The 25,512-nt window shown below is 46.1% G+C and overlaps 3 protein-coding genes across 5 annotated transcripts; all 3 read left to right on the top strand.

The window, feature by feature from the left end:
- Positions 1-3,516, top strand: LOC308403069 (actin nucleation-promoting factor WAS). Its single transcript, XM_080892316.1, has 9 exons — positions 1-137; positions 1,678-1,824; positions 2,047-2,133; positions 2,228-2,303; positions 2,392-2,464; positions 2,559-2,643; positions 2,752-2,905; positions 3,019-3,245; positions 3,328-3,516. The coding sequence occupies exons 2-9, from the start codon at positions 1,681-1,683 to the stop codon at positions 3,466-3,468; spliced, it is 987 nt and encodes a 328-aa protein (XP_080748442.1). The 5' UTR covers positions 1-137; positions 1,678-1,680; the 3' UTR covers positions 3,469-3,516.
- Positions 3,517-4,477: 961 nt separating this feature from the next.
- On the top strand, positions 4,478-25,379 carry pfkfb4b (6-phosphofructo-2-kinase/fructose-2,6-biphosphatase 4b). 3 transcript variants are annotated; one of them, XM_080892311.1, is made up of 14 exons: positions 4,478-4,616; positions 12,605-12,721; positions 12,803-12,899; positions 13,200-13,266; positions 13,364-13,438; positions 13,531-13,587; positions 14,085-14,206; positions 14,603-14,810; positions 14,910-15,056; positions 15,152-15,256; positions 15,359-15,488; positions 15,596-15,658; positions 15,949-16,013; positions 24,432-25,379. In XM_080892311.1, the coding sequence occupies exons 1-14, from the start codon at positions 4,574-4,576 to the stop codon at positions 24,489-24,491; spliced, it is 1,356 nt and encodes a 451-aa protein (XP_080748437.1). In that variant the 5' UTR covers positions 4,478-4,573; the 3' UTR covers positions 24,492-25,379. The 3 variants fall into 3 exon arrangements, with proteins under 3 accessions (XP_080748437.1, XP_080748435.1, XP_080748436.1); XM_080892309.1 differs by lacking the exon at positions 4,478-4,616 and adding an exon at positions 11,131-11,323; XM_080892310.1 differs by lacking the exons at positions 4,478-4,616; positions 24,432-25,379 and adding exons at positions 11,132-11,323; positions 17,125-17,578.
- On the top strand, positions 17,319-22,694 carry LOC308402204 (uncharacterized protein; the record flags this gene model as incomplete). The annotated part of the gene is made up of 4 exons (XM_080890891.1): positions 17,319-17,528; positions 17,593-18,342; positions 21,135-21,548; positions 21,867-22,694. The coding sequence occupies 4 exons, from the start codon at positions 17,319-17,321 to the stop codon at positions 22,692-22,694; spliced, it is 2,202 nt and encodes a 733-aa protein (XP_080747017.1).
- Positions 25,380-25,512: the final 133 nt, after the last annotated feature.

Raw genomic sequence — 25,512 nt, 5'->3', positions numbered from 1 at the left:
TAGAATATGGGACTTAGACCTGCTGTTATGTGCGGTGTGGAGAAAGTGGAACAAACAAAAAAACAGGAAGTGGAGAAGAAGGTGGCAGAGCTGAGGATGCTTAAACTTTCATTGGGAGTGACCAGAATGGAGAAAAGGTTAGAGAAACAAGGCAGAGATGGTTTGGACACATGCACAGGAGAGACGGTAGACAGTGGAGCTGCCAGGCAGGAAGAAAAGAGAAAGACTGTAGAGAAGCTTCATGGATGTAGTGAAGAAGGACATGCAGAGCGTTGTTGTGACAGATGAGGAGAATGATAGATCAGCTGTGGTGATGATCTGAAAGAAGACAAAGTCTCTACTCAAGTGCATTAGCTCTCAAATAAAAACAAATGTTTTATTAGTGGCGGTAATCATTGTCATGGATTTGCCTAAGGCAGTGGTAAATCTATAGGGCTGAGGTTTGGATTTTGCATTCTGCAGACAGTAAGCAGCTTCCACCACTTTTCACATGCACTACACATAGGTCAAGTGTGTATGGTTATCTGCCTGATGTATACATTGCCTGGGCCTTTGCAGGGTTAGAGGAAGAGAGGTGTAACGCAGGTCAAATTACACTATATTACAGTATTCAGTTCAGTTTAGGTGTATTTATATTGCCCCAAATCACAACAACAGTTTCCCCGGGGTGCTTTAAATTGTAAATTAAAGACCCTACAGTATTACGGAAAACCCCACAAATCAAGCAACCCCATATGAGCACGCATTTTGCAACATGGAGAAGAAAAAAATGTACTTTTGACAGAATGAAACCTCGAGCAGAACCAGGCTCAGAGAGGGAAAGCCATCTGTCATGACCAGCTGGGGGTTGAGAGGTAAGAGAAGAGAAAAGAAAAGAGATTGTAGGGAGGCAGGACAAAACACAGACTAAGGGAGAGAGAAGACAAAAAGGCAATGGCATGCTGCAGTGGTAATATAAACACGTGGGCAGTGAAAAGAGGTCAGTGGAGTGAAGAAGTGCTCAGTGCATCTCTGAGAGCTTCCTTTTCCCCTCCTGCATGGCAGCTCTATCTTTAGCATCCTTTGTCTAATATAGCCACTATCCCTCCTCTGCATGTCTCGTCATTTCAGTGCACAAAAACTATTTAAAAAACAATAGCTACTCTATTTGAATCACCACGCAAAATTGAATGTAGTTGAACAACCAGAAAGGTATTACAAAATGTAGTTAAACTACAGGATTGCTTAAAAGTAGTCCACTATTACTTAATTGAGGCAACAGAAAGAAGTTAAATGGAAAAGAGGTCATCAGTCTCTGAGGAGCAGCATCTTTGCTGTAAAATGAAACTAGAATGACTCAAAGGGTTACTGTCAGTCAGGAAACGTGAGCTGGTTTCGAAAGTAAATGATTTCTTTTTTTAAAATCGGATGTTACTCATTAAAGAAGTGATTGTGTAGGAGGACGGGCACACAGTGTCTTAAGGACAGGGTTAATGCAAAATATCAGAAAAACAAACCAAAGCTAACTACACAAGATCATTACTGAAGAGACATTTACACAAAGACACCAGGAAGTTGCATTAAATTGGCATTTTCTAAAATTTAACACCAACATAAACATGCCTGTGCCTTGTACGATAACTTAATAAATTGCACATCATGTATTGATGCACTTTGGACCACTACTGTCTATTTCAGCTGATGAAATCTACAGTAGCACAGATACTACAGGCCATAAGTACACCAGGGGAGAGGCCAAGCTGGAGTCGCTTAGAATGCGGTGTGGTGTGTCTCATTGAGGATTCGTCCATGCATTCCTATTTCCTGCGCTTATACTGCGTCAAGGTAAAAAGAACATCATTACTGCTCACATTCACTCCAACCACTCAAACTAGCACATACGCTGAAACGTGCACGCTGCTTCCAACATGGCACAGCACGGGGCAGCTTGAAGTGTTTCCTCTACTTTGAGGTTTCCATCAGCAACAATAGGAAGACTCATCCAGATGGGTGCGCCTGTGCTTTTCCTTGTGCAACTCTAACAACTCCTCTCATTCTGAAACACAGCGTGCCAAGTTACTGTGGGAGCAGGAAATGTACATTCCCTTCAAGTACACTGCAGCGCGTGCTTTCTTCCATACTTTCCCCGCAGATGTAAGTGATCCTTTTTTGGCATCGGTGCGTGCCTTATGATTATCAGAGTGCCACTTTTAGGTTGGATTTGGGTAGATTTGCTGTGTTTTCGCAGGACTACCAGGTAGGCGTCAACTTTGCAAATGAGACTGAGGCAGAGGAGTTTCATCATACCGTGGAGGCTGCTTGTGGTTAGAATAACAACAAACATCTACACGTATAAATGCTCTCAAAGGCTCAGCCCTGTCTCGTATTTTAACACAACCTTTTTATTTACAGAAAAGATGACCAGCATGATTGAAATGACAGCAGTGGGCAGTTCAACAAGGGAACTACCTGCTGATGATTTGGGGTGAGAAAGATAGCACCACTTTGTGTCTTTAGAGTGAAGGAAAGAGCGTTAAAGAGGTGGTTCACAGTTTCATGTTTTTTTTTGTTCTCTTTAGAATTGAGCCATTGCACAGTTTGAATGGGGAGAAAGATCTCCCTATGGACACATCTTCCACGGCAGCTCCCCCAGCTTCAAGTTCTGTATGTCAAACTCTACAGTGAATTGTTAATGGGGTAACTGTTAAGCTGTTATTAGTCATTAATAATAGCATGATAAATGACTCCCTGTAATGTGTCTGCTTGGTGAAGTTTAAGGATCTTGACCCGGCTATGAGGAGGCTGTTGATGCAGGCCAAACTCACTGAAGAAGACTTGAAAGGCAAAGACGTTGCCGAAGCTGTTGACTGCATCATCAACAAGTTTGGAGGGCTGAAGGCTGTGCAGAGAGAGCTGAGAAACAGAGGTACTATATCCCGTAAAGTTTATTAGAATGTGCAAATATTTATTTACGTTTCAGTTTCAGGAAAAATACTATTGTGTATGTTTTTAAGATAGTGTTCTGTCATATGCACATAGGCCCAATCTCTCAGACACTGCCAAGATCTGCAGGGGCTTCCATCTATCTGAAGAAGGGCCCGTTGCCACCGGTCCCTTCCATCAAAGACAGCAACACTTTTCAACAAACACCAAAGGACATGGACACGGTAGACAAGAGTCAGACAAACACTCCGATTCCTTTCTCTCCAGCTCCCCCTCTGCCAGCTCCTGCAGAGAGTATCAGAAAGAGTGCAAGTTTCAAAAATGTAAGAGGAAAAGATTTAATTGAGCATCCATACTTGTACACAGTGGGTGGGCTGAACAAACTTTTGTGTTTTGTGCTGTTAGGCTGGCTCCCGAAAATCAACAGAGACAGGCGACTTAATCCTGGCTGCACTGAGAGAAGCGTTCAAAGAAAAACGGATGCTTCAGCAAAGCAACAGCGAAGATGGAGAACCTACTGTTACTATTCCTAATACTAACCAATGACGGACTCTTTTAAGAGATCTTGGAAGTCAGCTTGTACTGTAAATGTAGTTAAAGATGCGGCTTTTTGGCTTTGATTGTCAAACAAAGCAGTGGTCAGATTAAATTGCCATAAGGCAATGTGATAAAATGAAAAGCCACATTGTGCATTTAAAAAAATCTAAAATGCCATCATATCAGTACAGTATGCTAAGTCTTAGTTTAGAGTCATAGATGTCACTAAATTAGATAACAAAGGGCCAGATTTTCACTTCCCAACGTAAATCCCAGCTTCCTTAAATGTAGCCTACAGCAATATAAAGATAAGTGAAGAAACAGATGAATTTTTAACCACTCTTTTGCTTTAGTTTCTTTTCTGGAAATCTAGCTGAAAGTGTATGTTTTACTTGTCTTCTGTATAACATTTGTCATGACTGTAATGTTTATGTTTTTAAAAATTCAGATTTCTGTGGGGTGCAATGTTTTATGTATTTTTTAAGTGCTTTAATATACACCCATGGTGGAACCTAAAGAATACACAAAGTGGAGCATGCATTATAGACAAGATATGGAAGCTCTGTTGTCCTGTACTATAACAGCACTGCCTGCTCTCAGTTTGCTTACAATTCAGTAAAATCTGACTTTACTTATCCAGACATAAACAGTGTAAAGGCCAAGGTCAAAGTCGACAAACAGGTGAGTGTGGTAAGTAATTCAGTCAATCGCAAAGGTAAAACCCCCTCTGTTCTTTTCAGTGATCTTAACTTTTTGTTTTAGATGCTTTTCATGTGCTATTTGTGGACCAGTGTTTTAAAAAAGGAGATTTGGGAATAACCTCATGCAAACAGATATTTAAACCAATGTGAAGCGGTGTTTCTAATGACCCCCCGCCTCCCCCATGATACTATATTTCTAAATCTCAAAAGAAGAAAATGAAATGGGGTTAAGGCATTCTTAGAAGTCTTTTTTCGTGGAGAGGTGGGGATGAAAGTGGATGAGCGCTAACGCAGAGAGGTGGATGTGCGCACGCTCCCGCAGACTGAGTCGCTTCATTCATTTGAGTGGCCGAGCTGCTCTAAGCGTACTGCGCTCACCAAGCTTGTAAAAAGAGGCTTTTAAAACGGGGATCATGAGAGGCTCCTACACTCTACGAAACGCGCAGGAGAGGCCAGGTAGGACGCTGAGTCCTGTCTTTTATTTTTCGTTATTTGCTCCTTTGTACGTGACGTTGCCGCGAGTCTTCGCTGGCACGGAGTACAGAGTGTGCTGTACGCGAGCAGCTGGGCTAACGGGCGGATGAAGTAAACAAGTGTGTGTCACGTAGGCTTGCTCCGGAGCTGTCAGCGCTTTCAGCCGTGCAAATGAGAGAGGCAGACTGCGGGGCAAGCCTAGGAAATGTGTAAAAGACGACTGCTTTCAGATGTGTTGCAGTAAATAATGGATTTTTGTTACTTTTTAAGCGCTTTGGCAGCAGCTTCCTGCAGAGTCGCTGCAGCTGTTGCTTAGCTAGCTGCACGCAGCTGACAGCCATGGGAAGGAGAGCAGAGACTTGTAAACACTGTTATCACAGGGTCATAGTAGTTATGTGTCAAACATCACGCCCCAGACTCATCCCTATTACTGCCTGGGCTGTGATTCGGGAATATCTGATACATTTCTGGAGCTGGCCGTTGATCTGGCACTGCTCAAACTTGAAAAAGTTGATGGTTAGGAGATAATTATGAGCATACTGGTAAAAGGAGAACTTCTGGCTCTTCTTGCATTCACTATGACCTCCGGGTAGCTTTGTCCTCTCCCACGTGGCTTCATAAGTTTGTAATCCATTAACCAGTTATAAGAAAACGTCACTCTTGCTGTTACACCAGGGTCTCAGAGACGTGTGGATCTTTATTAGCAGTAACTCGATGATTTCCAAAAGCACCTCCTGTGAAGTCATTTTATTAACACAGCAGGGGATGGTGCACAAGGACTAAAAGAGATTTCAAAGTCTAAACAGACGCTCAGGTTTTGTCACTCACTGCTTACTACTCTGTTTACTTCTGCTTGCTGTTCTTGTTCCTCCATTACTCGTTTGCACTTGTGCATAACAGCGGCACTTGGCCTAGTTCTAATGCTATGTCCCATATAATACAACGTTTATATTTACTATAGGAACAGGCTCTTATGTAATTCTATTAGTCACGTATCCCGATGAGTCTGTTTAACGTTGCATAAGACACCATGCAGGCAGGTACACAGATTTCCTGCCGTTCTTTTTCGCAGCTGTGGTCACGGAGGTTTAAATGTGTGCAGGCTGAGCTGCTGTGGCAGGTGTACGAGGGATGAGCAGAGCTCAGGCTGCACTGGTGAGGAGACGTGCTTCACTGGCTGTCCTTATTATGCATAGACACAGAGTACACAGAGAGAGGTGGGGCTGGGCAGAAAAACAGGAAAATCATACTGGAGTCAGTCTATCTGTGTGCAGCTGATCTGTTTATACTGAGGGGGCTGTTTAGTGTGGCGATGGCAGCTGATGTGCATATTAAGCTGCCCTTGCTGTTTAACAATAATCACTGCTACTCAGAGTGGAGGGTTGGAAAGGCACTGAGTTGTCTTAGTCATGAGCACCAATATGTGGTTATAACTGCAGATTGGCTAGGAATATGTTCCAGCATGTGCAGCAGAGTCTTAACAGATTATATCATTATGTTTAGCCACAATAGCTGTAACTCCCGCAGGATATTTATCTCTGGGGCTCAGAGGCTGCCTCAGACGCTGCAATAAGACCACCTTCTTTCACCATCCTTCTCTCTGTAATAAAATACCATAAAAAAATCTTTATATTTGGACATTTTCATATCCTCCAGATTGTGGCTCTAAATCCCTCTAGTCCCTTCTTAAAGGCTTGGTCTCACTGTCCCTGCACTTCCCTCTCCCTCCTGCCCTCCCTCTCTCCGTCTGCTCTATATCTAGGTGAAAGTTCACCCGCTCACACAGACTTGCAGCGAAGGCTTGATGCAGGCTGAGGCTGTGTCATGTTTATGCACTGAGTGTGCAGCTCCACAGTGCTCTAATCTAGCTGCTGTTTTTGCATGTGAGAGAATTCAACCTCAAGGTCGTTGGAGGTGTTTTTGATGTGCCTTACTTGGTCTTTGTTAATCACCCCCGGATGAAACGTCTCCTCTGTTCTGCACACTATTTAATTAAGTATGAACCGACAAAATGATTCTGGGTCACACCATTCATACAGATTAGTTACAAAGATATTACTCTTTTAATCTGTGTTAATTGACAAAAGCAGCACATTGGCAGCATATTTGAAAAGCAGAAACAATAAAAAGGCTCTATTTTTAGCTTCTCTGCTGTGAAGATTTGCTGATTTTTGCTGGCTTAAAGGTGATTGAAAAGGAATTTCAATCACCTTGAACACAGGAAATTGTGAGCAACATTTCGTGTGATTTTTCAGTCCTTTATCGGAGTCAAAATGGAATCAAATGCTTAATAAAGCAGACAAGACCACAGACTTTTAATAGCTTGACAGCTTCAGGCATTATCACTCAGCAGTGTAGACAAATCCTTTCAGATGAGTCCGAAAATCAAACTCTGTCTTTTTAGGATTATCTTGTTGCCAATTTCCTACAGTCTAAAATGAGCCAGAAGGGCAAACACTGAGTAAAAGTACCCGAACAGGAATTTGATAATGGTCATTGAGAATTTCCAGCTTACCTCTTAAACAGTGAAACCATTGGGACAGCCTGGGATCAATTTCATCTACAATGTCATGTTCTCTAATGAATGCGTGTTTTTTACATGGTCAGCAGGAAGCGAGGTCCTGATGTGTAGAGGTAAAATAACCGGGCCTACAATGATATTCGGTTATGGAGTGAACATAATTTTTCTTCTGTATGATGCTTGATGCACAACACACATCCAGTGACATAAGGTAACTCCTCAGTGGTCGTCAACATTTCAAGGTGCTAAATATGAGTGTTTTGTATTTTTAAAATGTCTGTTACTCCCAATCAGCTTTTCCTTATTGTCATGGTGGTACTTGATAACCTTGAGCTACCCCTCCAGTGCATCTGCCTGCAGACCAACTCCGACTCCACCGTGTTGGATTGCAGATATCTATAACAGTCCTTGTTGTGCTGGTGCAGGAGGGGAAACTCTAACCAGAATCTGCAAGCTCACCACGAGCTACAGAGCAGAACAACGACTACCCAGCAAGTCCAAAGATGGTGGTGTTGGAGTCTATCTGAGGGAGGAAAGAAATCAGGGAATGCCTCAGCCGCAGGGATTGAAAATAGGCCAGGTCATCTTTATTCCATCACTCTTAATTTGGATCATATTCGGTTTGCAGGACGGTTTCATGTGTATTTAACAGATTTCAAAGCCATCTCAAACAAGCTGCTTCGAGCAAGAAGACAGAAAGAAAGTGTTCTCAAACCAAAGCAATCCACGTGAAATATGGGTTATAAAGGCTGCTGTTTGGCACTGGTTGTGTAAATTCGGGGTGAACTTTGGCCCACATTAGATTGGAATCTGTTACATATTCCTCTAAATGATGCTGCGGGTCAAAGCCTATATTTAGGGAAAGTAGGATCATAGTGGCCCAGAAACAGGACTGCCATCTGCTCTCGTCTGCAGCCCACATGAACAGAGTTTCAAATCCAGATACTTTTCACTTAGAGATCTTCTGAGATGTTTTTTGTGGAAGAAATTATGAAAGCAGAGGAGTAGACTTAGAACTTGTACATATACCAAATATTCATACATACATACAAAGAGTTTGTTAAGGATTATATTGAAAAGGTCAAATGTCTCGGGTCATTGCAGGTCATTAGATGCTGTATTTTAGCAGGATGAATTTAAAGACTAATTTATATAGTCGTTACTGGACATTATGTATTTGTTATTCATTTATAATTTACATTTATCAGATATGTCACTTGTGTTGTTTGTGCCATTCAACAGATTAAACTGACACAAACTTTCCAAGAACTCAGACTCTGAGTGATTGAAGAATAACTTTTACTGTCCCTAAAAGCCTCCCTAGGCTGTAGCATGCATGCTTGAGTGCTTTTATTTGCTTAGAAAGCCAAATGTTTGAGCATGTCTGTTGATTTCCTGAAGCCCTGAAGTGAAAGGCTGATGGGATTAGTGCTACTGACATGCTGACTGCTCTCAGACACTCCTGCCTGCTGACCTTTTGCCTAATGACCTCTGGTGACACTATAAACGTCTCCTTACAGATTTGTCCTCATTGTAGGGCCTGCTTTGGTGAAGCACAGCGCCCTCTGGTGTCAGAACCTTGGTATTATGTTTGGGCTTGTCAGCATTGAGGATAAACGATGATTACAGGATGTTATTGAACTGACATGACTCACTTATTACTTAAAAGTGCAATTTGAGTCTTCTGTTCATCTAAATTTGTCACTGAGTTTAATCTGGGGCTGCAGGATTGATCTTTTCCTGCCTCTGCAGGTTTGTGCTGCCGTCTGCATTTTCTCACAGGTTCCCATTTATTGTTTGAGACATAAAAACTGTCAAGCAAGCACATTGTGGCTTCTGACTTTGACTTTTACCCAACTTATTTTCAGTTTATTTATGATGCATGGTAGACTTTACTACAAGTGGGAGCAAATAACTGATTCACACCTACCTAACAGAAAATTAATCTGCTTTTTTTTGAGAAACAGAGAGAAATGTGACGATGTGTTGGTCCATGTCCATGTAAGTTATCCTCCTCAGACCCGAGCTCTTGGTTTAGATGCATTTTAGATGTGATGACTTCGATCTGATGAGAATATAAACTTATCCTATTTGAACAGGAATTTGTTACATTGTTACATAATTGCTGTAGCTTTTTAAAGTATTTGTGTTTTTAAGACAACACACTTATTTTTCAGTATAACACAATAATGTCTGTCTCTGTGTTAGCACTGAGCTGAAGTGGACATATGAGTATTGGACTGTTGCTGTATATGTTACCCCGGGCCATCTACTTAGTGCCTTTTGTGGTATTTCTTACTGTAGCTATGGTAATGTTACACAGCTCAGCTGCAAACCCTACCTCAGTGACTGTTTCACCACTTAATTGATGGCTTTAAATTGTCTGGCAAAACTGAGGTGCTTGTGTTCGACTCTGTTTGCGGTCGGTCAACGCATTGGCCAGAAACATCAAATCCTCAGCTAATCTTGGAATTATTTTCCTGTCTTCAAGCTCATTCTTGTCAAGCTCAGTCTTTACTGTCACTCAGTAAAAAACCAGGCTCCTGCCTAAATACGCAAAGCTGCTAAGGCCTTATTCCAACCGTCGGCCTCTCTTGTTTAACTCTTTCACGCTCTTATTTTAAATCCAGAGGCGACTACACTTTGGAAGTTGTGGGGCTTAAACTTTGGAAAAGCCTTCCTCTTTATATCAGTTTGGCTGAATCAATGTTTTGTTTAAAACGACTGCTGAGAACTAGTTTTTCACAGGTTACCATTTCCTTAAATCCTTGGCCTGTTACGTTTGGCTAAGTAATCACTTATGCTTGAATCGTGTTTATGTACTACTATATGTTGGGGTGGTAAATACATGTTTTTTGACAGACTTTAAAGCTATTTGTAAATGTGTGTTTAAAAAGTAAAAATGAGGATAGTTATTGTTATTCTCCCCGCTTTTTATTTCATTTTTATCGTTTTTATTCAGAAACCCCTAGGCTTTTCTTATATCATTTTATATAACGGTAAAAATAAACTACTATAATTTGTCAAACACTAATACTATACTATACACTATATTCGTGTTTATTAACCAGTTTCATTTTTTGTTTAAAAAAATATTTACATCTATCAGACGGGAGTTTCTGCTGTATCTTACTTTGCTGGCAACTTTTGCCACATGAAGCATGTGTGATCAGTGAGGCCCGTGACTGGGTCGTGTAAAGCTGAGGCTTCCATGGTTTTCACGATGATGTTGAGCTGAGCTCCCAGTAGTCCGCATGCCCTTCTTTCCTGCCAATGCGCCTCTGCTATTGGCTGCTGGGCCTCTCGTTCCATTTCTGATTGGCTCAATTTCTTGCTGCATTCACTGCCCATGTGTGCTTCATGTGAACGCCTAAAACTTGTTTTTCACTTAGCGTCTTCGAATCGTACGTACGTAGTTCACGAGTCATTACGGTAACTTGTAAACAGTCGCGTTTTCGTGGATTTTTATTTTTATTTATTCATTTATTTATTTTACAGATGGTGGATGCTTGTGATATTTTCAACACAAGACGCTAAGAAAAATGCTTCACAAGACTTTAAAACACAAAATGGTCAATAAAAGCATTGAACTTTATATGACCCTGGAGTGAATTGAGTATTTGCTTGATTGAGTATTATTTGGGTAAACATTATAATGTCTTTGGAGTATTTTGTCTGTTATTAACACAATTGCATTTGAATTCTTCAAACTCAGTTGGGGCTCTTAATCAGACTTCCATACGCAAAATCATGGTGGGAGTTTTTATGTAAGCACCTGGGATAATACTGTCACGTGAAATATGTAAATACATTAATTCACGCTAACATGGGGGAAAAGACGACTGAAGTATCGTTACAACCTGTACCGGGACATTTTGTTTTCTTCCCTCCCTCGCTTTCCGTTGCGCTCAGTATCCAGTCCTTACGGTAATGGGGAAACTGCTGTTCCTCAGCTGATATATAACATCTACCCCCCTGCAGAATTTCAGTGCCAGGCTGAAGCCCACCGCCTCAGTTTGTTTTCAGGAGGGTAACGTAAATGACCCAACAACCAGGATGATAGACAATCAAGAGTTTATGGTGGAGGGTTACCCGCGGGAGCTCACCCAGAACCCGCTCAGGAAGATCTGGATGCCGTGCAAAAACGGCCACATCGCTCATAGACGCGGTAAGATGCAGCAGGTCGTCAAGTGCGCAAAGGATGTGTGTCGGAGATGCGATTTCACTCATCTGTGGATATGATCTCGTCTCTGGTCTCTCTCATTTTTGTTCTGTTTTGCACGTTTAATGGTCAGATTTGTGCTTGAACTTATCACATTACGCACGGCTGGTTGAGATGTTGCGTGCTCGGTAATGTTGCATCAGGCGCATCTTGTCTGGTCCATATTTCTCCTGACATCACATGCAGGGAGTGGGATTCTGAATCAGCTTAGCATCCGATTACACAGGTCTACTCCTTATGTTAGTTTATCTTGTAGGTGTAACACTGGGCAGCTGTCCTGTAATGTGACCCGGGTGCTTGGTTTTGTGTCTGATTTTCTCTCTCACTTTTCTTTTCTTTTTTTTTCTTTTTTCTTTTTTTTTTTTTTGCTGAGTCATTGTCTGCCTTCCCCAGAGCTGTTTTTAGTTTTAGTTAAAAAAGCTATAGCTAGTCCAGTCCCGTTTTGGCATAACACACATCAGTGACCATGTAATAATATTATGCTGCATGAGTCTCCTTAGACATCAGTCTAAATTTCCTTATCTCAAATGTATTTGATGTGTGGGACTGTCTCAGTACTTAAAGATATTCCTATGGATGTTTCTTTTTTTGCATAAGCAGGTTTGTTTTTGTTTTTTTTTTACTATACAAACAAATAACAGCAAAAAAGTAATTAGTAACAGAAGAAAAACGGAAATTGCTAGTTTAAGTCTTTAATTTAAACACTTGTTTGGGGCTGTAACAAGCAGACCTTTGTGGTGGTCCAGCTGAATTTCAGCCAAGTCTGAGTTGTTGCGACTGCAGAGCACAAACCTGGCATTTTCCCACCTAATTAATCAGCATGTGCTGCTGGTTAGCTATTAAGGAAACATGTAGGCTTCTGTTCTGCTGTCTGAATTTATGTGCTCCTCACAGCCTTGTTTTTAGCTGCACTTTTAATTGTCATTTTTTCTTGATCTCGGCCTGTCTCAGACATGTCGGAGCTGGCCCCCAGCTCTCATAGAGCCCGGCGAATATAAAATGCACATGAAGGATTTTAGTCTGAAGCACGTGGCTTGCATTTTTAAGCAGTCTCATTGTTTTACCTCATCTTTATTCTGTAGCAGTGCATATAACTGTTACAAAAAGGGTTTTTTTTTTCTCCAAAAAAGCCCTCTAGACTAATTGGTGTGAATTATTGTTGATCACCAAATTAAATACGTGAAAAGCTTTCAAATTTAGGTTCTTTTGTCTCTCCGTCTCTGTCAGTGTGCATGACAAACTGCCCGACCCTCATTGTGACAGTTGGACTTCCAGCCCGAGGGAAAACCTACATTTCAAAGAAGCTCACACGCTACTTAAACTGGATAGGCGTGCCAACGAAAGGTAGGAGCCACTTCCTTAAAATCATGCATAAAGTGACAACCAACATTGCTCTGTGTAAACATGACAGCCGTCTCTCAACAGAGTTCAATGTTGGCCAGTACCGGAGGGAGTGCCTGAAAATCTACAAATCCTTTGAGTTTTTCCGTCCAGACAATGAAGAAGGCCTAAAAATCAGACGGTGAGTCTGCACATGGTTTTCTGGATGTCATGCAAAGTTTCATTCCAACCATTCCACCAGACTTCACCCATGTGTTGAAGAGAGGAGAGCTCAGCTGTGAAATTACCTGCTGGGTTGATCGGTCAGATTGAAAACCTGGTAGCTTTCAGCTATTGTTGGCACATGGATTAACCGCTACAGCTTGGTTTCATGTATAAAATAATACATTTTTCTTTCACGATGTAAAAAAGAATGCAACAAAGACCTAGAATAATCCCAGTACAAATCTGAAATGTAAAAATCTCTCGTGTCTTTCCACAGTCAGTGCGCTTTGTCAGCTCTTAATGATGTACGGCAGTACCTGAGCGTCGAAGGAGGACAGGTTGCGGTGAGTCCTTGATTCTGTCCCTGACGTCTGCTGTAATCCTAGAACACAGAAGCATATAGAACGGCTGCATAACGCTTGTTTTTCCATGTTGTTTCAGGTCTTTGATGCCACTAATACAACAAGAGACAGAAGAAGGACCATCATCATGTTTGCTGAGCAGAATGGATACAAGGTATGTTTAAAGCAAGATGGTACTCTCTTTTTCTTTTTTTTTAAATTTGGATTGGCGACCTCAAAGTTAGCTGTATTTTCTTGTCATTTCAGGTATTTTTCGTGGAGTCTGTGTGTGAAGACCCAGAGGTCATTGCCCAAAATATAGTGGTAAGCTTTGTCTCCTTTCATTGAATCCAGTAGAATCAAAACAGGACTTTTAAAATTTCTGATATACTTCCCCAAACATTGGCTGCTGAGTCCAAAATAAAAATCAAGAGAAAATTTAGCTTTAAAGTTCATCAGAACTGAGTTGCAGACATAGACTTTATATGAAAGATGGATGTAGCTGCTGTAGCATCACCAGTTGGTTAGTGAAGTCCAGTTTTGAAGCTTCGTGTTGAGCTTTTTAGAGTGCTGCTGTCTTGGTGTTTTTGAAAACACACATCATGATCGAGGTGTGGATGGGACTCAGAAAACAAGGATGCTCGCCTGAATGGTTGTTTAGTTGTTGCGAATGAGTCTTGAACCAAGCTTAGACTTTAAACTAATTACGAAGGACTTCACTGAGGTTGCAGACCAAGACAGAGAGAGTCAGCATGAGGCAGCAAACTTCCCCTTCCTTGTTTCGTCTGCTCAAATCCTCTCCTTGTGTTTCCTCTTTGTAGCAAGTTAAGCTGGGAAACCCAGACTACATTGACTGCAACTCAGATGAGGCCATCAAGGACTTCATGAAGAGAATAAAGTGTTATGAATCATCCTACCAGCCTCTGGATGAGGTTCTCGACAGGTGACGACATACAAAACATGAAAGCGCTGGATTTTCAGCTGGATTGCAACATGAGTTAAACATTAGGTTTGATGTATGTAGATGTTGAACAGTAGGCTCTGACACAGGGATGCAGTTCTCCTTTCAGTCATGAAAACAAATGGAGCTAGAGTTATTTAATTTTTTTGCATTTTGCACATTTTACCTCCATCTTGTATCTGGGCTTGTTTTGCTTCTTTTCACAATGGAGCGGGTTTCTGTCTTTATCAGCTGCACATCTGCTAGTTAGGTCATGGCTGCAGTTACATGAGAGGGTCAAATTTTAGGATAGCCCTACCCTCTCACAGTGTGACCCATCAGTAGAGTGGATGAAATCAGTTCAAGCTCACAGGTGATTAACAGAGCGTCTCGTTTCAGGGATCTGTCCTACATAAAGATAATGGACGTGGGCCGTCGTTACCTGGTGAACCGTGTCGTTGACCACGTCCAAAGCCGAATTGTCTACTACTTGATGAACATCCACATCACACCGCGCTCCATCTACCTCTGTCGCCACGGTGAGAGCGACCTCAACATCAAAGGACGCATCGGAGGAGACTCGGGCTTGTCTGACAGAGGAAAAGAGGTCAGTGTCTGTGCATGTAGAGAAAATATGGCAGCACATATGTTTCAAATCACAGAGTTGATCTAATGCATCCTTCTGTGGTGCTCTCTTGCTGTCCAGTTTGCCAAACGTCTGAGGAATTTCCTCCAGGAGCAAAACATCAAAAATCTTAAAGTGTGGACGAGCCAGATGAAGAGGACAATCCAGACCGCGGAGATCCTTGGAGTGTCGTACGAACAGTGGAAATCTCTCAATGAAATCGACGCTGTATGTCCACTTCAAGTTTTCCTTACTTCTGTGCAAAAGCCTCTGTGGAAACATTTGCATAAATGCTGAACATGTTTCCTCCTCTCTTTCCACAGGGCGTGTGTGAGGAGATGATGTACGAGGAAATCCAAGAGCGTTACCCTCTGGAGTTTGCCCTGAGAGACCAAGACAAATACCGGTACCGCTATCCGAAAGGAGAGGTGAGCATAAAACTTATTTTTTAAGGATTTTTTTAGTTGTTTTTTGGTTGTTTGAGTTTTAAAAACAGTTGAGAGTGTGACTGATCTGCGAACCTCATTCAGTCATATGAAGACCTGGTTCAGCGGCTGGAGCCTGTGATCATGGAGTTGGAGAGACAGGAGAACGTTTTGGTGATTTGTCACCAGGCAGTCTTGCGCTGTGTTCTTGCATATTTCCTGGACAAGACTGCAGGTAAGAAGGACTCAAAGTAGGTAGTTTGAAGTTTTTTTTACTTTACCATCAGAGTATGCTTTTTAAAGTCTGAACCTGAAACTTACTATAACTTTCTGTCACCACAGATGAGTTGCCTTATCTTAAGTGCCCTTTGCACACAGTACTGAAGTTGACACCAGTGGCTTACGGTAAGTTCTGTAAATTAAAAAGCTTCTAACACATTCACAGTTATGCATGAGTCCTTAAATTCTATTCTTGTTGTATCAGTGGAAACAAAATTTCAGCTTGTATTAACTTGTATCAAAAGCAGTTAGATGTAAACTTTAAGATAAATATTGTGAAAATGTTTATCAAAATAAAACACCTAAGATATTAAAAATGGCTTGCCAGTGGGCGTGAACATAATATTATATTTATTTAGTATATTTAAAAAGGAACATTTCTGTATTATAAGTAACTACTGTTTGCTCTTACGCAGGATGTGAAGTGGAGTCTTTCTGTTTAAGCGTGGATGCTGTAAACACACAAAGAGACAGACCAGAGGTAGGTGTCACCAGCAGCACTCAGACCTTTGACCTCACTGCATTTTTACCCTGTGACCCACAACTCAGTCAGGAGGCTCCCTCACACTGTATACATAGGAACCACGACAACAAATAATATTCAATGAAACAAATGATACTCAGGCAACATTATTACAAATGTTTAGATTCTCTAAGCTGCGGACTCAGTGGTGTTTCACACTCTTTAGAGAAAAGAATTCATATAAAAATAGAATTTAAAGTTTGGGTTAGTCTGTGTGCAGATTCAGTATAAGGTTTTAGGGTTTAGAATAAATTTGTGTCTGTATGTATTGCTGATGCTCATTTCACAGTACAAACAGGGGTCTGAGGGATCTGAATGGAGAATCCAGAGAATTGATCTGTCAGTTGGCTGTAATTTTGTATCTGCTGATATCTAATCTCAGAGCACAGGTTACCGTGGCGATATCCTGCTGAGAACAAGCCTATTCATTTATGTCCTCTGTAAAGGATGTTTGTTTTTGGTCTATATCTTTTGATTTATTTGAGCTATGCTAATAAATCCTGACTAGGGATGGGTATTGATAAGATTTTCATGATTCCGATTCCATTTTCGATTCTGTTTAACGATTCGATTCCTTATCGATTCTTTTTAAAAAAGGAGAACACTAAGGTCGATTAGCTTAGAACTTTGTTTTACATCTTCTCTTTGAACAAGATAGAAATTTAGAAGTAACATGGCCTTACAAACCCAACAGTGAGATCTTAAGAGATCCACAGCCTACGGCTCTTCAATGGGGTGTCACAGGGTCCCCAGGAAAAAAATTGTAAATGTAAAATAATAAAATAAATATTCTTCTGTAGCAATTACACAAGAATATCCAGTAATGTTCCTGCCTACAATTAAACACATTCACTTACCAAAAATCGGGGGCATCTGCTGTGGCAAATGGGTTCAAGCCTTTTACCACAAACTTAGTCACTGCTCGGTGACTGTGGCGGAGGCGTGGCCCCGGGCGCAGCTGCAGGGGAGGAGTGGAGCGGAAGGCTCATCAGGGCGGCGCTGCGAGGCCGGTAAGAACAGCTGATGTTGTTTATGGACTGATGATGGTCTCCCTCCGCTGTGTTTATAGTGAGACGAGGAGGAGCGGCCAGGGAAGAGATCAGCTGGGCTCGTGAGCTGTCAGACTGTGTGACTGAGTCAGCTGTCAAAACAACAACACTTGAATAAATGTGGAAGTTGGCTGTACCTACCTGTGTGTGCGTGTGTCTGTGCCTGGTGTATTCCACAAGTGGTGCCGAAACCCAGGAAAGTGCCGGTGGGGAAATGTCCGACCCACAGGCCGTGCCACCCGCCCAGCCTCTGCAATTCTTGGCGCAGATGCTGGCGGAGATGGCGACGATGAGCCGGGATCAGGCGGCCGACCAGCGTGCCCACCTGGCCGCGCTGCGGGAGCAGACGGACCGGCAGACGCAAGTTCTGGAGCGGCTGGTCGGGGCCGCTGCCACGCCGAAGCCCTCGCCACTGTCGGTGGCGGTGCCCCGGATGGGGGACGGGGACGACCCACAGGTTTTTTTGGAGACCTTCCGTGCCACGGAAGGTCTCCAAATGGCCGCGGGAGGAGTGGGCTCCGCGGCTGCTCCCCCTGCTGTCCGGGGAGGCACAAACAGCGGCCCTGAGTCTGCCTCCGGCGTCGAGGAGCAGCTTCGCGGACGTGAGCCGGGCGGTGGTGGACAGGCTAGGGCTCACCGCCGAAGACCACCGCCGGCGGTTCCGGGCCTGTCGGCTGGCTACAACGGACCGACCATTCGCCTGGGCCCGGCAGCTGCGCGACGCGGCGGTACGCTGGCTGCAACCGGGAACATCGGAGGGGGAGACGAAGCTGGTGGACAAGGTGGTGCTGGAGCAGTTCACGGAGGGACTGCCAGCGGAGACGGCGAGATGGGTCCGGTGCCACCGGCCCGCAAGCTTGGAGGTAGCGGTGACGCTGGCGGAGGACCACCTTGCCGCTGGAGCAGGGGAACCCGGGGACGCCGGACGGAGGCCGAACAAACAGGCCCCGGTGCCGGCCCCGAGGCGCCGTGTGCCGGCACCAGGGCAGGCAGAGCGGCTGCCGGCGCTGAGCCCCACTAACCCTTTCGCGGCGTTGGTGCCGTCCAGGGCAGCCGAGCCAAGTGGAGCCGCCCCCGAGCCACGGAGAGCAGCACAGACGCCGGGGCCGGAGTGTTGGAAGTGCGGGCAGCCGGGGCACCTGAGGAGGGATTGTCCGCTTATGGAAGTGGGGCAGGTGTTTCGTGTTGCTGGCGCCCCAGCACCCTCCCCCGGTCCAGGAGGGACATACAGTATTCCGGTAAGGACTCGAGGGGGTATACGCCAGGCGTTGGTGGACACGGGCTGCACGCAGACCCTCGTACACCAAAGCTTGGTTCGCCCCGGGGCATTGCTGGAGGCAGAATGGGTGGAGGTGAGGTGTGTGCATGGTGACGTTCACAGGTATCCCATAGTGCCGCTGTTATTAAAGTATAAGGGCAAAACGCATAGAGTAACGGCGGCGGTTAGCCCGCGCCTGTCGCACCCCCTGATTCTGGGTACCAATTGGCCGGGGTTTCATCAGCTACTGGGGCAGTACGCGGGGGTGCGATCACGACCGGAAGCGGGGTGTAGCGTGTGCGCGGCGTTCAGCGGTGACGCGGGGTCGTCCGACACTGACTCCGGGGGGGAGGAGCCGGCGGGTCCCTCACGGGACGTCCCGCCGGCCCCGGAAGTGTCCCCCATGGGTGATTTCCCACTGGAGCAGTCACCCTACGCTCAGCCTTTGACCAAGTGATGGCTATTGATGGTCACGTGGTGCGCCCTGAGGCCGCGCAGACCTACCCGCGTTTCGTCTTATTAAACGACCGATTATATCGAGTGAGTCGTGACACTCAGACTGAGGAAACACACACCCAGTTGTTGGTGCCGCAGGGCCGCCGGGAAACGCTTTTCCAGGCGGCCCACTATAACCCCATGGCAGGGCATATGGGCTATGAGAAAACTCTGGAGCGAATAACGGCCCGATTTTATTGGCCGGGCATCCGAGCGGATGTGCGCCGCTGGTGCGCGTCCTGCCCGGACTGCCAACTTGTTAACCAGCCGGCCATACCGAAGGCGCCGCTGCGCCCTCTCCCCCTCATTGAGGTCCCGTTTGAGCGCATCGGCATGGACCTCATCGGGCCGTTTCACCGGAGTGCACGCGGCTACCGCTTTGTGTTAGTCCTGGTGGATTACGCAACGCGGTACCCGGAAGCAGTTCCGCTGCGCACCATCTCTGCAAAGAGTGTGGCGCAGGCACTGTTTCAGGTCATCTCCTGAGTCGGAATCCCGAAAGAGATACTGACTGACCAGGGCACGTCGTTTATGTCTCGTACACTGCGGGAACTGTACGAATTACTGGGCATTAAATCTATTCAGACCAGCGTCTACCACCCTCAGACTGACGGGCTGGTGGAGCGGCTGAATAAGACTTTAAAGTCCATGATTCGGAAGTTCATTAACGAGGATGAACGCAATTGGGATCACTGGCTAGACCCTCTGTTATTCGCAGTGCGGGAGATGCCCCAGGCCTCCACGGGATTTTCTCCCTTTGAACTGCTGTTCGGCAGGAGGCCACGTGGGGTGCTCGACCTGATTAAAGAAAGCTGGGAGGACGGTCCGAGCCCCGCCAAAAATGAGATTCAGTACGTGTTGGACCTGAGAGCAAAACTCCACACTTTGGGGAGGTTGTCACGGGAGAATTTGCTCCAGGCTCAGCAGCGTCAGCAACGCCTGTATGACAGAGGGGCTAGGCTCAGGCAATTTTCACCGGGAGATAAAGTGCTTGTGTTACTCCCTACTTCCAGCTCAAAGTTGCTCGCCAAGTGGCAAGGACCCTTTGTGGTCACACGGCGAGTCGGGGACGTGGACTATGAGGTCGCTCGGTCGGACAGGGGAGGAGCCACGCAGATTTATCACCTCAATCTCCTCAAACTGTGGCGAGAGGTTGAAACCGCTTCTCTGGTGAGCTTGGTGAAGGAGAGAGATGAGTTGGGGCCTGAGGTGCCAAATTCTATCATTCCCGCCTCCCTCCCTTGTGATGACCATCTCACACAGGCCCAGAGAGCGGATGTTGTCGCGTTGCAACAGCGTTTTGCGGACGTGTTCTCCCCCCTGCCCGGCCGGACGTCCCTCATCGAGCACCATTTCGTGACGCAGCCTGGCGTGACGGTGCGTTCACGGCCCTACAGGCTCCCGGAGCACAAGCGAAAAATCGTGCAGAGGGAATTGGCGGAAATGCTCAGGATGGGAGTAATAGAAGAGTCGCACAGCGCCTGGTGTAGCCCCATCGTTCTGGTGGCGAAGAAGGATGGGTCTATACGGTTCTGTGTCGACTATCGCAGGGTGAACGAAGTGTCACGCTTTGATGCCTACCCCATGCCTCGGGTCGACGAGCTCCTGGACCGGTTAGGCACGGCCCGCTTTTTCACGACACTGGACTTAACCAAGGGCTATTGGCAGATTCCCTTGTCTGCCGAGGCCAGGGAGAAAACGGCCTTCTCCACTCCGTACGGTTTGTACCAGTTCGTGACACTTCCGTTTGGCCTGTTCGGGGCCCCGGCCACTTTCCAGCGTCTCATGGACCGGGTACTGCGTCCGCACGCAGCGTATGCTGCCGCCTACCTGGATGACGTGATCATCCACAGCGACACCTGGGCGGAGCATGTGCTGCGGGTGGCCGCGGTCCTGGAGTCCCTGAGGGGGGCGGGGCTCACGGCCAATCCGAAGAAGTGCGCGGTTGGACGGAGGGAGGTGCAGTATCTGGGGTACCACCTGGGGGGCGGGCAGGTGCGTCCACAGGTGGAGAAGACGGCGGCTATCGCATCCTGCCCGCGCCCCAGGACGAAAAAGGAGGTGAGACGGTTCTTGGGGTTGGCGGGTTACTATCGTCGCTTTGTGCCGGGGTTTGCGCAGCTAACCAGCCCCCTGACCGATCTCACTCGAAAGGGTGCCCCGGATCTGGTCCAGTGGACGGGGCCGTGCCAGGCGGCGTTTGTGCAGGTGAAAAAGGCTCTCTGTGGGGAGCCGCTGCTTCACACTCCTAACTTTTCCCTCCCTTTTGTTCTGCAGACTGACGCCTCGGACAGAGGGCTGGGAGCCGTTTTGTCCCAGCAGGTAAGGGGGGCCGACCGCCCTGTCCTATACATCAGCCGGAAGCTAGCAGAGCGCGAGCGCCGGTACAGCACCGTGGAGAAGGAGTGCCTGGCCATCCGGTGGGCGGTCGGCTCCCTGCGCTATTACCTCCTGGGACGCTCATTCACCCTCTGTTCGGACCACGCCCCGCTGCAGTGGCTCCACCGCATGAAGGATGCCAACGCCCGGATCACCCGGTGGTATCTGGCGTTGCAGCCCTTTAAGTTCAAGGTGATCCATAGGCCGGGGGCGCAGATGGCAGTGGCCGATTTCCTCTCTCGCTCGCGGGGGGGGGGGGGGGGGGGAGTTGGCTCGGCCGGACGGCTCCCCGGCCTCGAACGGGCGGTGGGGGTGTGTGGCGGAGGCGTGGCCCCGGGCGCAGCTGCAGGGGAGGAGTGGAGCGGAAGGCTCATCAGGGCGGCGCTGCGAGGCCGGTAAGAACAGCTGATGTTGTTTATGGACTGATGATGGTCTCCCTCCGCTGTGTTTATAGTGAGACGAGGAGGAGCGGCCAGGGAAGAGATCAGCTGGGCTCGTGAGCTGTCAGACTGTGTGACTGAGTCAGCTGTCAAAACAACAACACTTGAATAAATGTGGAAGTTGGCTGTACCTACCTGTGTGTGCGTGTGTCTGTGCCTGGTGTATTCCACAAGTGGTGCCGAAACCCAGGAAAGTGCCGGTGGGGAAATGTCCGACCCACAGGCCGCGCCACCCGCCCAGCCTCTGCAATTCTTGGCGCAGATGCTGGCGGAGATGGCGACGATGAGCCGGGATCAGGCGGCCGACCAGCGTGCCCACCTGGCCGCGCTGCGGGAGCAGACGGACCGGCAGACGCAAGTTCTGGAGCGGCTGGTCGGGGCCGCTGCCACGCCGAAGCCCTCGCCACTGTCGGTGGCGGTGCCCCGGATGGGGGACGGGGACGACCCACAGGTTTTTTTTGGAGACCTTCCGTGCCACGGCGGAGGCTTGCCAATGGCCGCGGGAGGAGTGGGCTCCGCGGCTGCTCCCCCTGCTGTCCGGGGAGGCACAAACAGCGGCCCTGAGTCTGCCTCCGGCGTCGAGGAGCAGCTTCGCGGACGTGAGCCGGGCGGTGGTGGACAGGCTACGGCTCACCGCCGAAGACCACCGCCGGCGGTTCCGGGCCTGTCGGCTGGCTACAACGGACCGACCATTCGCCTGGGCCCGGCAGCTGCGCGACGCGGCGGTACGCTGGCTGCAACCGGGAACATCGGAGGGGGAGACGAAGCTGGTGGACAAGGTGGTGCTGGAGCAGTTCACGGAGGGACTGCCAGCGGAGACGGCGAGATGGGTCCGGTGCCACCGGCCCGCAAGCTTGGAGGTAGCGGTGACGCTGGCGGAGGACCACCTTGCCGCTGGAGCAGGGGAACCCGGGGACGCCGGACGGAGGCCGAACAAACAGGCCCCGGTGCCGGCCCCGAGGCGCCGTGTGCCGGCACCAGGGCAGGCAGAGCGGCTGCCGGCGCTGAGCCCCACTAACCCTTTCGCGGCGTTGGTGCCGTCCAGGGCAGCCGAGCCAAGTGGAGCCGCCCCCGAGCCACGGAGAGCAGCACAGACGCCGGGGCCGGAGTGTTGGAAGTGCGGGCAGCCGGGGCACCTGAGGAGGGATTGTCCGCTTATGGAAGTGGGGCAGGTGTTTCGTGTTGCTGGCGCCCCAGCACCCTCCCCCGGTCCAGGAGGGACATACAGTATTCCGGTAAGGACTCGAGGGGGTATACGCCAGGCGTTGGTGGACACGGGCTGCACGCAGACCCTCGTACACCAAAGCTTGGTTCGCCCCGGGGCATTGCTGGAGGCAGAATGGGTGGAGGTGAGGTGTGTGCATGGTGACGTTCACAGGTATCCCATAGTGCCGCTGTTATTAAAGTACTGAACACAAGTGAACTCGTACACCTCAGCATTGATTCTGTTTACTGCAGTGGTCTCACTGACTGAAGTCGACCCATCCTGTGTTATTGTCTTAAGTTTAAATATGTAGCATATGTGTGAACACAATGAGGAAAAATAACAGGGGCACTCCTTCAGTGTTTTTAAGTTGTTTTAATGGCATTTCAAAAAAATTAATTTATTTCTGATTGTGGCTGATTTGTATTTACATTCATTATTTATAGACGTGTATTTTATGCATAATGTAGCTTGTTTTCTTAACTATGTGATGGAGACTGTTGCTTTAAATCTCAACATTGTTGCTGTTTCTAAAATGATTCAGTTTCACTATTGCGATCTAGGCTTTGTGTCTGTGCTACCAAAGTGAACATGTCAAACCTCCAATAGAACCAATAAGTTGTTTTACAAAAAATCAGCATTAATGTTAACTTGCTGCTGGATACAAAAAGACTGATTTAATTGAATGTAACATCATTTCTTCTCAACTGTGTTGAGTCTTGCACATTGTACACATAAAAATCTAGATAAAAATAAATATGTTTGTTTCTCACACTACTCTTTTGGTCAAAGTGTTTATTTTGTCAAAGCTAAATTACACAAAGTGATTACACTTAACGCAGAAAACTGACTTCAAGTCATACATGTCAGTGGGGTGTGGGTAGATGTCTGATCAGCGGCTGATATTAGCCGTTTGGCGATGTGTTAACACTGATGTTTATAACAGCTGAAAATTTTAAATTGAGTGTTGCTGTGGTATAATTTATGCATGGTTTCTCCACCAGAGGGCACTCTGCAGCTTCCCAGTTAGCAACACACATTTGGAAGGCCACAAATAACAACCAGCGGATCTGAGTAGCCGGGCTGAATAAATAACTACACATTACAAAAGTATCTGTCAGTGTACATGAATATTAGGTTTTTAAATAACCAAATATCAGTATTAACAAATCTGACATCAGTCGTGCTCGAGTGTGAAACGGAATAAGTTATCAATAATTAAGCTGTGTATCAATACTTGAAAATTAAATGCTAGCTTCTGTAATGCCCTTTTAACACACATTAAAAATCTGTTTGACTTTCGTACCGCTAAAGGCCTCTGGAATATGTTTTAATTATTTGAAATCAACAGTTTAAACAGATTTTTTTTTTTCTTTTTCTTTAATGTCATCATTAAGAATCACTGTAGCTGCACTCACAAGGTCTGCTAGTACCACCTCATGAGACAATGGCTCATTCTTATACTGAATATGGAAATCAGGTAATTAATGAACAGGTGAATTAATGTAAAACTAAATGTAACTCAGTTTTTTCCTCTCGTCCCTCTTCCAGAATGTGAATGTGCAGCGCAGCACTGAAGACGCTCTGCAGACAGTCCCTGCTCACTTCTAACCTCCTCCACTTCCTGTTCCAGCCGAGACCTCATCTGACTGTTTTTTTTAGGATTTCTGAACAGCCTTCACGGTGCTGCTCAGCTGCTGAATGAGGCAGCTTTTTGCCTGTCTCAGAGACATCTTTTTACACTCTCACTGTAAAGCACTTTCTTTAAATGTCCTCCATTTTATACATTTATTTTAATCGCAAAGAGCTTGACTCTCTTTGGGGGGCAACAAAAGGCAGATGTGATTTTTGTTTTATATGTGGACCTTGTTAAAGGTGCAAAAATATTAACTTTAATCATTGTCTCCATGATTATATTAATATTTACTGTATAGTGGGCATTGTATACTGCCATATGGGCCTGTTGTTCGTTTCTGAAGGTGTTTTTATATGAAGAAAGAGAAGGAAAAAAAACACCAGAAAAAGATCGAGGACACTAATCACAAATTGCTTCTTAAGTGTTTTCCTTTTCTTGGCTGTTAACGTTTCTTTTATTTATTTATTTTTTAACTAAATGGAAAAACGTGCCGTGACCGCGCTGTGTTATAAATGAAATCATTCCAGAGATTTAACAGCGAGCAACCCCCCCCCCCCCCCCCCCCTCCTGAAAAAACATTATGGGGGGGTTGAGATATTAAATGCATGCAGCGTGTTTTCTCAAAAACGTAAGCTGATATGCTAAAAATACGAAATGAAGCGCTTCCATTGTTGTAATCTTATATATAAATAGCTTTGTATATAAGACTAAACGTTCAAAGGCTGTTACATAAAGCATTTTAAATCACTCCAACCTTCACAAATGAAAAAGATTATAACATAAAACTGTGAAAACTGTAGGTGCATGTTTGTTAAATTTGTGTGTAAAAACATGTGTATTATACTTTTTGTGGGGTAATGGCTTATATTACTATACTGGGGGGAAAAATAACCCAAAATGCCTTTTGTGTTTCCAGCTGTTAGACCTCAATAAATTTGAATGTTTCTTGTAAAGAAAACTGGAGTTGTGTTTAAAGACTGAACAGAAATCACAGAA

This window comes from Rhamphochromis sp. 'chilingali' (genome assembly GCF_963969265.1).
Source record: "Rhamphochromis sp. 'chilingali' genome assembly, chromosome: 9".
NCBI classification, from domain to species: domain Eukaryota; kingdom Metazoa; phylum Chordata; class Actinopteri; order Cichliformes; family Cichlidae; genus Rhamphochromis; species Rhamphochromis sp. 'chilingali'.
This window is presented reverse-complemented; position numbering and strand designations above follow the sequence as displayed.